This window comes from Pelodiscus sinensis, chromosome 7 (genome assembly GCF_052426305.1).
Source record: "Pelodiscus sinensis isolate ZL-2025 chromosome 7, ASM5242630v1, whole genome shotgun sequence".
NCBI lineage: Eukaryota > Metazoa > Chordata > Testudines > Trionychidae > Pelodiscus > Pelodiscus sinensis.
Genome location: NC_143058.1, coordinates 66,851,792 through 66,866,166, shown reverse-complemented (window position 1 = coordinate 66,866,166; position 14,375 = coordinate 66,851,792). Strand labels below are relative to the sequence as shown.

The window sequence follows — 14,375 nt, the reverse complement described above, 5'->3', positions numbered from 1 at the left end:
GAATCAAGAGACTCCCTGAAAAAACCCAGGAAGTGTTGGCTGGGAGCCAGGGAAGCCAATGGGAAGAAAGTGATAAGAATTTTAAACCAGGACGTAGGGAGTGGGGGGAAGATGAATTGAATGGGGCAGGGATACCTGGGCCTAGAATTGGACTGGACCTTGCAAGTACGCATATGTGAGTAGATAGGGAATGTTTAGTTAGACGTAATCAGGTTAATTTCTTTGTTTTGTTGTTTGGTTAAGCTCCTCTGTGCTAAGTCTATGTGCCCCTCCCCCCCACCCTCACACACTGTAACTGAAGCTGAATCCCAGGGAAGCAATTCTCTGTGTTTTAATTTGTTTTCTTAGTTACTCTCTAACATCTGGCAATCAACTCTGCTTTATGGAGTAGATCTTGTTTTGCAATAAAATCACCTTCTAAGGGGCAGATTTTATTACCTGGGAGGTAACAGAAGGTCTGGCTGTGCCTGCCTAAGACTGGCAGGTCCGCAATCAGAGATTGCAGCTTGTTTTCAAGCTCTCTTGTGGTAAAGGGACTTGGGGTGCCCCTCTGGAAGAAGTTCCCAAGTGATTTCTTCCGGGGTTCAAGAATAAAGGGTTTTTTCCATGTGGGTGGTGCAGTTACCTCCCAGGGTCAGGGAATCTGTGACCTTGGGGAGTTTTTAAGCAGAAGCCTCCAGAAGCCAGGAATTTGTAAGGTCTCTTGGGGGCCCCCAGCTGCACTCGGAGTGCCAGCGTGGGGACCAACCTCGCCAGGGACAATAGCCACTGCTGACATGACCAGTGAGCCACATTCATTGCGGCTGGAGGAGCAGCCAGGCACCGGAGCAGGGAGCCCCACAGAGAGCCCAGCAGGAAAGGAACCATTCTGTCTTGGGAGCAGGGTTTCAACAGGGAGCAGTCACTAAGATCTGGGGCCACCCACTGAACAGCGAGAAACCAAAGCATCAAACAGCTGCTCGTTCAGCCCAGCACCACCCCCAGGGCTGGCTGAGGCAGGCGCCCGCGGAGAGCCAGAGCGTGAGCATCATAAAAAGCTGCACCTGAACGCAAACACAAGGGGCCGGCTGGAAGTTGCAGGGCCTCTCCTCAGGGCTTGACTCTGCACTCTGAACGTTCCTTTGCCATACCGCGTGTGTGCAAGAAATGCATCGAGCGATGGGGCCCTGGGACGCGGGGCCGGGCATATTTTGAAATGAGCAAATCCAGCGGAGAGCTTTCTGTGGGCTCCAAGCACCCGTTCCCTCCCCTGGCGTTCCCCCACCAAGCTCCCATGCAGCCCTGGAGAGACTCCCAGATCCTGTGTGATGTACTGAGCCAGCCACACCTCCCACTGCAAGCCACAGAGCCACGAAGCTAAGCCTCTGGCCCAGGTTACAGACCCACACAGACAGCCTGCCAACGGGGCTGAGGAGAACTATTTATTTGGAAAAACTCTTTAAGTGGACACGTTTCAGTAAAACAGGCATAAGATAAAATGAGCTGGCAAAATGGATCTTGGTTACAGAGTAAAATAGACGGTGACATTGACGGCATCTCAGCCGTTTCTGTCCGAAGCAAGAGCACCACTGGGAATATGAAGGAAACTTCTCCAGGCCACGCCACATCTTCAGTGTGGCCGTGGCATTACTGTGTAAACATGTAGGGCAGGAATTGGCCAGGGAGGGGTAGCACCTTTCCTTGTCACTGCGCCTTGCAGGGTCTGCTCCAGAACCAAGGGAAGCTAGTGAGGATCTTTCCATCAGCCTCACTGGGTTCTGCATCTGTCTATGTGACCGTGGCCCTAGGCAGACCTTCTAAGGGCGACTTTGGGACACAACCCATCCTAAGCTCACAGCTTTGTAGGACAGGGCAAGTGACCTCTCCCCCCCCCCACCCAGGGTCCCCTTCTGGCTTATCCCTAGCTCTCTGGGTCCCATGTGGCTGGAGTGAAGCCCTGTGAACCCCACGGGTATGGGTGGAAGTGCAGAGGGGCAGCCCGTGCTGCACGGAGTCTAGCCTGCGGCACTGAGAACCATGTGCACTGTGGGCCCATTTCCCAGGTGCTGAGGATGGTTTTAAGGCCCGTTTGGGGCTGGGAAACAAACTTGCCTGCCACGGCCAGGACCCCACCTCCCTGGCTGGTGCTGGCATTTGAAAGCTGAGCCTTAAACGCAGCATTGGCTAGGCCCTGGAGAACGGGGGAAGCAAAGGGCTTTACTTGGGAAAGCGAGATCTGGGACCGAGCTTGTCGAACGGGGCGAGTTCTGCATGGTCTCTGCCTCATCTGCCTCACGTCTGGGGCTCGGTGGTGAGTCGAAGGCTGGCCACGGGGCTGCCGCATTTAAGTGCGGCTGCTGGGGGGACTCAGGGAGAGGAAGAGGAAAGGGAGCTCCAAGCAGGGGTAGGGGTGCACAGAGATTCTGGCACTATGGCTTTACACAGACACAGAAGTCCAGCCCATATCGCTAACTTTTGACTCTTTCCGAGACGCCGCAAGCACACACGGCCTGTCCCCGGGCTGGGCGAGGCCTTTCCCTGCCACTCAGTTCACAGCGACCCTCCTGGAGACTGTCTGGTAGAAGACCCCTCGAAGCAGGGAGTTGTAGTCAGGCACTCGGAAGAGGTGGCGCTCCCCAAAGGCCACGTCATACTCGGTGCTCTTCCCCGTGACAAGGACCTGGATGTTGGGCTCGTTGACTTGGCTGCCAACCACCACCAGGTAGATCTTGATGCCTGCCTGCTGGGCCTGCTGCACCGCCTGCTCGATGGCACTTTTTGTGATCCCCTGGGAGTGGCCGTCGGAGAAGACCAGCAGCCGTTTGTTGGCATTGGCCCGGGAGGACTGCTGGTAGAGGCTGGTGACGTACCGGAGGGCGGCGTTGATGTCCGTGGCATCGTTAATGAACTCCATGTCATCGATCGCACTGGCGATCATGGTGTAGTTCTGCAAAAACAGGGCTTCCAGCTTCTGCTGGTTCTTGCCGCTGTACTGGACGATGGAGACGCGCACGGAGTCCTCCGAAGGCTTGTCCGCCAACAGGAACCGCTCCGCCATCCGCTTCACAAACTTCTTGGTGGTCTCAAAGTTCCGGCTGCCAACGCTGGCGGAGCTGTCCACCAGGAGAGTGATGTCCGCGGGGCCCGTGAAGACAACTGCACAGAGAAAGCCGCTCGGTTATTCGCAGCTTCTCCGCCTTAAGAGTTCCCCTGCCCCACCTGAGTCCACTGGACTCACGGGCTGTCTGGCCTCCTGCTCTTCCCTCTGGGCTTGCCTGGGCTCCTGGGAAATAACCTCCTACCCCTTGCCAGCTGAGCGCCCTGGCTGGTTTCCTTGCCTGGAGGGCATGCCTGCTGGGCACTAGCAGCCTCCATGCTGAGGTGGAGGGAGGGGTTAGCTCCTTACTGAGCGGTAGGGAAGTTTGGATGACCCCCACCCCAGTTAGAAAAGCCCCTTTTCCAGCCGTTACTGCCCCAGTGCCACGGCTTGTCCCTCCCCCGCCCCAAGAACTCGGGACGCAGGGCCATGGTCCATCCTGGGCTGCCCTTTGAGGCAAGGTGTGGGTGCCACTCGGGCCTAGGCCAGGAATGCGCCTCCCGAGCTCTGGAGCAATGCTCAGTCTTCTGCCCTGGCTCCGCTGTCTCATTTCTCCCCCCCTCCCCGTGCGCTCCCCCAGGCCAGCAGTGCAGCTGGGCACGCCGGGATTCCTGCCTAGGACTGGGCTTTGAACCCAGACAGAGCCAGCTGCCTGGCCCTCTCCACTCCAAAACGGTAGCTTAGATTCCCTGGCACGGGCGGGGCGCTGGGCTCCCTCCGTGCCCCACCCGCCCTCGCCAGGCGGAAATACTCACTCGGGCAGGTGTAGTCTGGACATTTCTTCTCTGCAAGAGAAACAGGCAAAACAAACCCCTTAACTTGGCCCTCGTTCGGGAAGGGCGTCTCTCGTCTAGACACCAGCCAACGCCCCTCCCCCCCCAGAATATTCACAGCCAGCGTCCAGCGCACGACGCCACGCTACTGCCAGGGCCAGCTCTGCCACGGCCACGGAGCCCACCTCTCGCCGCACAGGCCATGCTGTGTCTCCTGGCCCGGCTGCAGGAGGGCTGAGTGGCAGAGCTGTGGCACCACATGGCCGCCCCGTGGCACCACGGCAAGGACTGATCTGCAGGGACAGGCCTGGGAATGACCAGGGGGGGCTGTGCTGTGCGGGGAGTCCCTATCATCCCGGAGGAAGCAGAGCACGTGGCTAGCCACGTATGGGCCAGTGAGCACCTCTGCCCAAGCCCACACCAGGGCATGAGCACTGCCAGAGCGGGAGAAGTGCTGGGCAGGGCCTCGGCTGGAGAGGCAGCCCTCCGTAGCCAGGCATAAACCAGGCCTAGAAATGGGCTGGGGAGATGACAGACCCCCTCCTGCAGCCACACGAGGGTCCCCGAGCTGCAGTGCCGCTGCCTGGAGCGGCTGACTCCCCAGTCGGCAAAGTGGCCCGGAACCCCATCAGCTGGGATGTCATCGGGGCTGCTGGCAGCCCTACCAGTCCGAGTGGGACCTGCCCCCCAGTCCCCTGGCTCCCGTCGGGGACCCCCTGTAATCCTTCGGTCCCGGCCAGTCGGGAGGAGTGAGCGGCGGCACCACCCACCTCGGCAGATGTAGGAGGTCACGTTCAGGAGGAAGGCGTCCTCCAGCAGCTCGGCATAGTTGTCCCGCTGGACGGACAGCCCCGGGCGGTAGGAGGTGCCCTCGCAGGCAATCACCCCCAGCTGCTCCGAGTTGGGGGAGGTGCGGAAGATGTCCCCTATGCCCAGGGAAACCACCTAGGAACAAGAAGGCCCATGACTGACTGGGACTGGCCGGGCGTCGCTCTGCACCGCGGGGCGCCCAGCTGCCTTCCTGGGGTGGCCCCTGGGCCAGATGTGGCACGAGGGGCATGCAGGAGAGCGGAGAGGGCTGCCATCCCCGCGCAGGCCCCCCATGCCCACCTGCTGAGCGGGGAACCAGCAAGTGCTCCGCTGTGCCGACACGTGCTCTCTGTCTTGCCGCCCAGTGCCGGCCTGCGTGGGCCCCAGGCCGCAGGCGACAGCCGCGCCGGTCTGCCTGGGTACCCCGTCCAGCACCTCCCGCTCGCCCAGGCCCACAGGTGACAGCCGCGCCGGTCTGCCTGGGCGCCCCGTCCAGCACCTCCCGCTCGCCCAGGCCCACAGGCGACAGCCGCGCCGGTCTGCCTGGGCGCCCCGTCCAGCACCTCCCGCTCGCCCAGGCCCACAGGCGACAGCCGCGCCGGTCTGCCTGGGCGCCCCGTCCAGCGCCTCCCGCTCGCCCAGGCCCACAGGTGACAGCCGCGCCGGTCTGCCTGGGTACCCCGTCCAGCATCCCCCACTCGACCCGGCCCGCAGGTGACAGCCGCGCCGGTCTGCCTGGGCGCCCCGTCCAGCATCCCCCACTCGCCCCGGTGCGCAGGAGACAGCCGTGCCGGTCTGCCTGGGCACCCCGTCCAGCATCCCCCGCTCGCCCCGGTGCGCAGGAGACAGCCGTGCTGGTCTGCCTGGGCACCCCGTCCAGCATCCCCCACTCGCCCCGGTGCGCAGGAGACAGCCGTGCTGGTCTGCCTGGGCACCCCGTCCAGCATCCCCCACTCGCCCCGGCCCACTGCCTACCTGGGTGTTGATCTCGCAGAGCGAGGAGAGGGGCGTGGCATCCCGCAGCGTGTCCGACCGCCCGTCCGTGATGACGATGGCCACCCTCTTGTCGGAGGCAAAGCGCGCCAGCAACCTGTCCTTGGTGAACTGCAGGGCCTCCCCCGTGAAGGTGCCGCCCGCGATCCACTTCAGGTTCCTCACAGCCCTGCACGCGAGTGGCACAGGGAGCTCAGAGCCTGCAGGCCCCGGCTCCTGACAGCCCTCATCCCCCGCCGGCCGGCCCTGCAGGCCAGCCGTAGGAAAGCGCCACACAGAGACACGGGCACGAGTGCCTGGGCTAAGGAAACATCCCGTTCCCCCCACTCTGCCCATCGCCCCTCCACTCTGCCCATCCCCCACTCCCCCATCGCCCCTGACACCATGCCCACCCCCCCACTCTGCCCATCCCCCCACTCGTCCCCCCCCCCCACATGGGTCCAGGCCCTCCATGGCGGGTGCTGGGAGGATGGGACTCCTCCCCGGAGTGGGCAATGAGCATGTGGCTGCCCAGGGCTGTGAGATGCTGAAACAGGCGCTGCCCCGGCCCTGGGCTGGGACTCTGAGCAGCAACCGAACCCCATGTCAGGCTGCGGACTCACTCCTTCAAGGCGCCGATGTTGCTGATGTTGGGGTCGCCCATGGCCACCAGCTCCTGGGTGTTGCCGTGGCTGTACTGTACGACGCCCACGCGGGAGTCCCCGGCTTCAAACTGTTGAGCAAGGGTCAGACAGGGGTAGAAGCAGGGCCGGGAGAGACTGTCTCGCCGTGTCCAGCCCCAGGCCCAGGGACGCCCCTCGCCCGAATGAAACCGGGCAGCCCTCTTCTGGAGCAGTCTGCCCCACCCACACGGGGATGTGTTGGAGCGGGGGGGCAGTGCTTCCCGCAGCCACGAGAGCTCTCACGTGGACACGCCGCTGCGCAGGAGAGGCCCCCGCTGCTTCTCCGGGGACAGGAGAGTGGCCCCTCCCTGGGCATCACCTTAGCCACAAAAGCGGTGAGGAGTCCTGTGGCACGAACTAGGTAGTTCGGACTAGGCTTCCTATTCCGAACTACCGGTTCCACGAGGCGTACAGGTAGTTCGGAATAGGAAGCCTAGTCCGAACTACCTAGTCCGTGCCACGTGTAGCCGCGGGCACGGAGTCCTCACTAGCGGACATTTAAAAATGGCGGCGCCCGGCAACATGCAAATGAAGCCCGGGAAATTCAAATCCCGGGCTTCATTTGCAAGTTCGCATGACTACATGAACCACCCTACTTCGAACTAGGGTGGTAGTGTAGACAGACCCTAAGTTGCCACAGGACTCCTCGCCGCTTTTGCAGATTCAGACTAACACGGCGACCCCTCTGATACTTGGCCACAAGTGGATTAGCTAGGGAGGCTCACAGACTCAGGGAAGGCTGGGAAAGAACCCCCCGGGTGCACGCCGCGGTGTTCTCCAGGGCCGGCCTGCCCTGCGCGCAGGCCATTCGGCGCACGCCCAGGGCCCCACCCACCTTCACGTGCTCGTCCTTGACCAGCCGGTCGATGACTTTGATGATGAAATTCTTGGCGAGAAGGAAGTTCTGGTCGCCGATGCTCTCCGAGCTGTCCAGCACGAAGAGCACGTCCACGGGCCCACACTTGCACTCTGCAGCAAGGCACAGGCCGGGGGCGTCAGACAGAGCCCAGAGATGCTCGCCCCAGCCGGGAGGGGCCAGGCCATCCTGCGCGCGCTGCACTGGAGGAGGTGGGAGCCCCGCGCAGGGCTGGGGATGCCATTAGCTACCTTCCTTTCAGCCCCCCGCCTCCGCGCCCAGCGTCTAAACCACACGGGCCGCGTGTCACAGGGCCCCCGCCAGCCCTCCTCTCCTCCCGCTGCCCAGTGCAGGCCGAGGGCCAGTCTCTTCCAGGCCCTGACCTCTGCCCTGCCTGCCTTTGGGTTCCTAGTCCCCCCCGAGACACTGCAGCACTGGGGAGGGGCGGTAGCTGGACGGACAACTGCAGAACTGCTCCCTCCTTCAGCGCAAGAAGGGTCCCAGAGCACCGTGGCCCCGGCTCTTCGGGCAGCGCCCTCCTACACAGGATACAGCGCAGATGCGCGCCAGAGGCCTCCCGCTCTCTCTGTGCGCTCCCCCCGCGCGGGGGCGGGCTGTGCTCTCGGGCGCGTTCGGCAGGACCAGACCGGACTGCCCGGCTAGTTCCTGCGGCTTCGGGGGCTGGAGCAGGAAGGAGGCGGGATGGACCCAGCGAACATTCCTCCGGCGTGTGGAAAGTGACACTCACCACAGCAAGCTGGAAGACAGGGGGGGGGGGGGGCAGTTACAGCTGCGCGTCTGGAATGTCATCTCAGCCGGCACGCAGGGCAGCGAGCGCCCAGCCGGAGTGATGTACAGCAGGGCTGTCGGGGCCCCGCGGCTCCCAGCGCACGCAGCCCCCGCGAGGCGGCCTTGGGGGGTGCGGGGAACATGTTACCACCAGCTGATCCCCAACCAGAATCTCCCAGCAGAACCAGATGCGGGGGCCGGCCAGCCGGGGGAGGCTCTGCCTGCAGGCCAGGGGTGGCATCTGGTACTTTGCAGGAACAGGCTGTCACCTTGCTCCCTTGCCACCTTGGTTTGCACAGACAGGCCTGGTCCCCATCTCTGGCCGGCCCTGACGCAATGGGGGGAAGAGCTGGGGGGGTCCTTGTCGAGGCGGCAGTGCCCAGAGCTCCCTGAAGTGCCTGTTCAAGGGACAGAGCACAGGGCCCTCCCACCCCTGTGCTGTGAGGGGCCTGGCTGGCGCGCCAAGGGGGCTGCCAGCTCGGTCAGCTGTGGGCACGGCATCGAGCCAACGGGCGTCGGGCTCTCCCCCTGAAGCACAGGGGCTGTCCTGGTTTCTGCAGCCTGCTCCGGCGGGCTGCTGAGCTGCAGGGCCCCCAGTGCCGCACGCGCAGGCCACACGTTCCCTGCAGCTGCTGGGCAGGGCGGCGGAGCTGTGGCTGCTGGGCAGGGCGGCGGAGCTGTGGCTGCTGGGCAGGGCGGCGGAGCTGTGGCTGCTGGGCAGGGCGGCGGAGCTGTGGCTGCAAGGCAGCGGGCAGAGGGTGAGCTGCCTGGCTGCCCAGCAGCGGGGGTACATGCCGCCATTCCCCGGGCTGGGGTCCAGCCCCCCCAGAGCTGAGCCAGGTGGCCGAGCTCACTTAGGGCTGTCTCTGCCGTTGCACGGGCTTGTCTGGCTGGTCACTGCCCCGTGGCCAAGGCCTGCGCCCCCCTCCCCACACACAGCAAGCGGGCGCGGGATACTCACAGCACATTTTCATGATGATGTCCAAAATCTCACATTCCTGACAATGAAGGAGAAGAAAGGCTGAAGGGCCGGGCCCAGACGGCTCCTGCCTGCCCCCGGCGCGACGGCTGCCCTGTGGGCACAGGGCTCTCGGGGGGACGAGGGCAGATGGCATTTCTCACTGACTGGGGGACAGCCGCTCATGGGCCAGTGGCAGAGGATTCCCTCTGGCTAGAGCAAGGGGCCTAACACACTGGACACGCCGCCCGTCAGAGCGCCCAGGCCACGCCGGTAGGTGCCACACCCACCCCTCCTTGACAATGCGGCTGGGCTGTTGGTCCGGGCCAATGTCAGGGGACTCACACTGGCGCTGAGGGGGCAGGGCATGTGCTTGCTGGGCTCCCCTAGGGGGGAGGGACCCCAGACCTCTGTGTCTATGTGAACGCAGGGAGGACGACACGGCCGGGTTTGGCCTCCTCCAGAGAAGCCCTGCGCCCGCCCCGCCCTGAGCTAGACGCGCTGGAGGGACGTGGCTCCCGCGAGCGGTTGCCAGGGCAGAGGGGACAGCGAGCGGGTCACTCACGTCTGGTCCTGGGAAGCCGGGGGGTCCGGGCGGTCCCTGTCAAAGGAAGCGTTGAGAAGGCGGTTACCAGAGAGCCGGGCGGCTCTCCCCAGGCGCTCGGCTGATGAACGCTGCAGAGAGCAGCCGGGGGAGCCGCTGGGGCTGAGCGTGGAGCAGGTGCATGTGTCTCTGCAGGGGCCAAGCCACCCCACGCGCTTTCCCAAACTGCTCCTGCTGCACCGTGAGCAGCCAAGCCCCTGGCTGGGCCAGCTCCCAGCTCCCGTGACCAGCCTTCGCCACGGGCCCGGCGAAACGCTCCCCTGCAAACAGTGGCTTCCGCAGGCGTGGGGGAGACTGGGCCCTCCCTCTGCCAGAGCCGTGGCACCCTCCCCAGCCGAACAGCACCGGGCTCCGAGTGCCCAGCCCCCCCGCACGGTGCTGTTCCCTCCAGCGCTGCCCCAGAGCGGGCTGACTTACCGGGGGGCCTTCCGGGCCGCGGTGACCCTTGGCCCCTTTCAATCCTGGGGGGCCAGGGCTGGGGTTCTGCAAGCAAAGGACAAGTGGTTACCGAGGGGCAGGCTGGGGGTGTGGCGGCTTGGCTGAGCTAGGGCAGTTGGGTTGTGTTGGGGGAGCGAAGGGCCTGTCCTGCCCCCTCCTCGGCCAGCTCACGTCACTCACCCGGGGCACTCGGTGCACGGCCAGCCTGGCGCTCAGCTCACAGGGCACTCGGTGCACGGCCAGCCTGGCGCTCAGCTCACAGGGCATTCGGTGCACGGCCAGCCCAGCGCTCAGCTCACAGGGCACTCGGTGCACGGCCAGCCCGGCGCTCAGCTCACAGGGCACTCGGTGCACGGCCAGCCCGGCGCTCAGCTCACAGGGCACTCGGTGCACGGCCAGCCCGGCGCTCAGCTCACAGGGCACTCGGTGCACGGCCAGCCCGGCGCTCAGCTCACAGGGCACTCGGTGCACGGCCAGCCCGGCGCTCAGCTCACAGGGCACTCGGTGCACGGCCAGCCCGGCGCTCAGCTCACAGGGCACTCGGTGCACGGCCAGCCCGGTGCTCAGCTCACAGGGCACTCGGTGCACGGCCAGCCCGGTGCTCAGCTCACAGGGCACTCGGTGCACGGCCAGCCCGGCGCTCAGCTCACAGGGCACTCGGTGCACGGCCAGCCCGGCGCTCAGCTCACAGGGCAGCCCAGTGCCTGGCTCACTTCGTGCACAGCCATCCCAGCGGCCGGCTTATGGGGCACTCTGCATGACCAGCCCAACAGCCAGCTCACTTGGTGCACGGCCAGCCCGGCCTGCCTTCCACTCACCCCAGCTCAGTGTCACGGCTATCTGCCCCAGACCCCTTTCCAGCCCTGTGCTCCAGAGAAAGAGACCCAACAAGGAGTGCCTGGCACCGGCTCCAGGCTGCCTGGCAGTGTGGCTTGGATGGTGTGACGTAGTGGGGGTACCTTGCTGGTTGCTATGCTGGGCAGTGGGTGACCTCCACTGGCTGCTGTCTGCAGCACGGCCCAGCAGGGCAGGGGATGAGTCATTATGCAAGGGGGCTTCCAACCTGTCTGACCAGTGATCTCCCAGGGAGCGGAACAATGGGAAGAAGGGGAGTGGAGCCCTGTCTGGGGGCAGGGCTGGAAGAGTTGGTTAGTTTCTGTCTGGGAGCATGGAGGAGACAGCCTAGGGAAAGGGGCTGGGATTTAAGGGCCCAGTCTCCTCCATCTCAAGGGAGGGCTGAGGCATCCTAGGCTTGCCCTGGAACCAGAAGACATCTGTGCTGTGCTGTATCCTGGAGAAGCAATAAACTTCCTCTATTCTACTGGCTGGTGGAGTCTGTTCGTGCCATTACGGGGGTGCAGGAGATGGGAAAACCCCGACGTGCCGTCACAGATGACACACAGATCAAACCTACTGGGAGCTAGTGTCTCCCTGCTGCCCCTCCCTGTAGGCCCCTCGACAGGCACAAGGCGCTCCAGAGGCCAGGCAGCGTCCCAGCATCGCCGCAGGCTGCGCCCTCTGCATGAATCGGTTCCTCCGCCAGGGCACGGCGCCCGCTAGAAAGCAAATGATGTCAGCCGCTCGTACTCACGTCAGGTCCGGGGTCTCCGGCATCTCCCTCGTCGCCCTTGGGCCCCGGGTAGCCTCTTGTGCCCTGAAAGAGGACACCGTGAGCGCGGCGAATGAGGAGCCAGGTCCAGGCGGGACAGGCGTTCCCCCATAGCCTGAGGCCAGCCATGAGAACGGACACCCCTGAGGAGTCCCAGCCGGTGCAGAGTTACCACACCCGCGTCTGAGCCACGGAGCCCTCCTGCCTCCACAAATTCCCCTAGGGAGTTGGCCTGAGCACCCGCACGGCCTGCTCCTGCCAGCTTTGGTGATCCCTGGGAGCTGCCGGCCTTTGGAAACATGGACTTGGGGCGGGGGGCAGGCCGGCCACTCCCGGCCATGGGCAACCAGCGGGCTCTGGGGCCGTCTGGCCAGCTGTGAACACGTGTGGGGGCCGCCGGCGGGTTGTGTCTCAGGCGGCTTTGTGCCATGCGAGCCGCGGGAGAGCCAGGGGCAGACTTACATTCGTGCCTGGGTTCCCTCTGGTGCCGGGGTAGCCCTGAAAGGAGGGAGACACACGTTAGGGAGGGGCTTGGGTTCCGTTGGCAGCCACGGAACCATCTCCTGGGGGGCAAAGACAACTCACCGGGAAGCCGGGGAAACCGTCGGTGCCGTTCCCTGGGATGCCATCCGCTCCCTAGCGGGGAGAGCAAACCACATCGCTAGTTAGCTCAGGCCTCCATGTGGCACCCGCCCTCCGCCCAGCCTGCCCCGTGTCTCCCTGTGGGCCGGGATCCTGCAGAGGAACAGGCCACACCGCGGGGAGGAACAGGGTGGGAGCTGTCAAGGATGGGCCAGTGATTGATGCGCCCTGTTGCTGCCTCCCTTCTAAGGCTCTAATCCCGCTCCAACGCCAGGCCCGCCTGTCCCTGCCGCCTGCCGCCTGCCTGCTCCGTCTCTGCAGTGCGTGGGTGGGGGAGCCCGAAGATCTCCTTCGCCGCTGGAGTCTCTGCGATGGGCACGCTTCCGAGAGCAGGCACCCTGGGCATGGCCCGTGGCAAGGGGGGGGGATCCCAGGTACCTGGTATACACCCCCCGCGAGAGCAGCCGGCAGCTCTACCCAAGCCCCAAGTGTCAGACCCTGCGGCCCTCTGTGCAAGGCATCTTCCAGGCGAGAGGCTCCCAGCCGGCGGGGCCGGGGGAACGTGGACGTACGGAAAGGACTCTGCGAAGGGCTGGCTGGTGACAGGCTGACAGCCCTACTATCGATCCGACCGCCCCGGAAAGTGGGCTGCTCCCCCTCCCCGGATTGGACAGCTCTCGCTGCCTCTGTGGCCCTGGGCCGTAGTGCAAGGCCACGGGCAGCAGGATAGCCGCAGGGAACGGCAGCGCTATTGGCGTGGCGTCGCAGTGGGCGGGGCGCAGTTCCACGCGCAGCAGGGGAGCGGGACAGGAGACGGCTGGAAGAGCCGAGATCAGAGGCGAAGGGAGGGTCTGTGGCTGAGCCACCCGCGGGGATGTCTCTGCGGAGCCACACGCTGGCAGACCCAGGAATGAATTCGCAGTGCACAATGCAGGGAGCGGGAACCCGTGTGCCAGCTCCTCTGCCGGGGGTATCAGCGTAGCCCCACGGGCAGGTCCGTGGGCTCAGTGCAGTGGCACCCGGGACACCCTCCGCTAAGCACTTCCTGTGCTGCGAAGGCCACGCACCCGTTCGCCCATCAGGCCGGGGTCTCCAGGCAATCCGGAGGGTCCGGGAAGTCCTTTGGGGCCCTGCAGGGAGAAGGCGAAATGGTCACGGGGGTAGCGCCCAGCACCCGCCCCTCAGAAGCACACAGCTGCCCCTCGTGTCCCTGCGCCGTCCGGTGCCCCCGTCCCAGCCTGGCACTTACGGCTGAGCACGGCCAGGAACACGGGCCCGGGGAGCGAACTCTGCACCTTTACCCCGGCCTCAGTCCCTTGTCCCCCAGGCCAGGCCCGCCATGATCCGCTCCTGGCTGGGGCCAAGCCCCCAAGGCGCACTGCAGGGAACGAGCCAATCCCGCTTGCCAGGCGGGAGCACAGTGTAGACGGGCTCTGCCTAAGGGTCTCTCAGGGATCAGCTCTCCGGCCGGCAGCTCTGTTCAGAAAACGGGCCGAGGGGCCTGGGGAAGAAACGTTAAACGTTCCCCTCCCATCCTGGCCTGGCCCGGCCATGTGTTCCTGCAGAGCAGGGAACCCGGCTTCCCCGTCCCCGCTTCCAAGGGCTGCCAGGGCTTTCCAAGGGCCGCGGGGTGGCAGGGAGAACTGTTCCCGTCACTGCTCTGGTGTGCGTGGCCCCCATCACGAGGAGGAGGGACACTGACCTCAGGTCCCATGGGTCCTTCGTCTCCTCTGTACCCCTTGGGTCCAATCAGGCCAGCCTCCCCCTGCGAAAGGAATATGAGACCTCAGGGAAGAGAATTCCCTACTCTTCCCCGTCTCGCTGGCAGCGCTGAGCCCAGGAGCCAGCTGTCCCTCCCCGCCTGTGTGCAGCTCTGCGCCCGGGAGCAGGCTGTCCCTCCCCGCCTGTGTGCAGCTCTGCGCCCGGGAGCCGGCTGTCCCTCCCCGCCTGTGTGCAGCTCTGCGCCCGGGAGCCGGCTGTCCCTCCCCGCCTGTGTGCAGCTCTGCGCCCGGGAGCCGGCTGTCCCTCCCCGCCTGTGTGCAGCTCTGCGCCCGGGAGCCGGCTGTCCCTCCCCGCCTGTGTGCAGCTCTGAGCCCGGGAGCCGGCTGTCCCTCCCCGCCTGTGTGCAGCTCTGCGCCCAGGAGCCAACTGTCCCTCCCCGCCTGTGTGCAGCTCTGAGCCCAGGAGCGAACTGTCCCTCCCCGCCTATGTGCAGCTCTGCGCCC

General features: G+C 65.0%; 1 protein-coding gene across 1 annotated transcript in view; it reads right to left on the bottom strand.

Annotated features, from left to right (window-relative positions):
- Positions 1 to 1,400: 1,400 nt before the first annotated feature.
- Positions 1,401 to 14,375, bottom strand: part of COL6A1 (collagen type VI alpha 1 chain) — a 35,719-nt gene continuing 22,744 nt past the window's right edge. The window contains exons 21-35 of the mRNA XM_075934120.2: positions 13,853 to 13,915; positions 13,218 to 13,280; positions 12,154 to 12,204; positions 12,031 to 12,066; positions 11,551 to 11,613; positions 9,939 to 10,004; positions 9,483 to 9,518; positions 8,921 to 8,957; positions 7,919 to 7,927; positions 7,150 to 7,283; positions 6,255 to 6,364; positions 5,635 to 5,821; positions 4,620 to 4,794; positions 3,832 to 3,861; positions 1,401 to 3,135 (exon numbers count right to left, since the gene is read on the bottom strand). Coding sequence (XP_075790235.2) covers positions 2,525 to 3,135; positions 3,832 to 3,861; positions 4,620 to 4,794; positions 5,635 to 5,821; positions 6,255 to 6,364; positions 7,150 to 7,283; positions 7,919 to 7,927; positions 8,921 to 8,957; positions 9,483 to 9,518; positions 9,939 to 10,004; positions 11,551 to 11,613; positions 12,031 to 12,066; positions 12,154 to 12,204; positions 13,218 to 13,280; positions 13,853 to 13,915 — 1,671 coding nt within the window. The 3' untranslated portion in view covers positions 1,401 to 2,524. The remainder of the gene's footprint in view (positions 3,136 to 3,831; positions 3,862 to 4,619; positions 4,795 to 5,634; positions 5,822 to 6,254; positions 6,365 to 7,149; positions 7,284 to 7,918; positions 7,928 to 8,920; positions 8,958 to 9,482; positions 9,519 to 9,938; positions 10,005 to 11,550; positions 11,614 to 12,030; positions 12,067 to 12,153; positions 12,205 to 13,217; positions 13,281 to 13,852; positions 13,916 to 14,375) is intronic.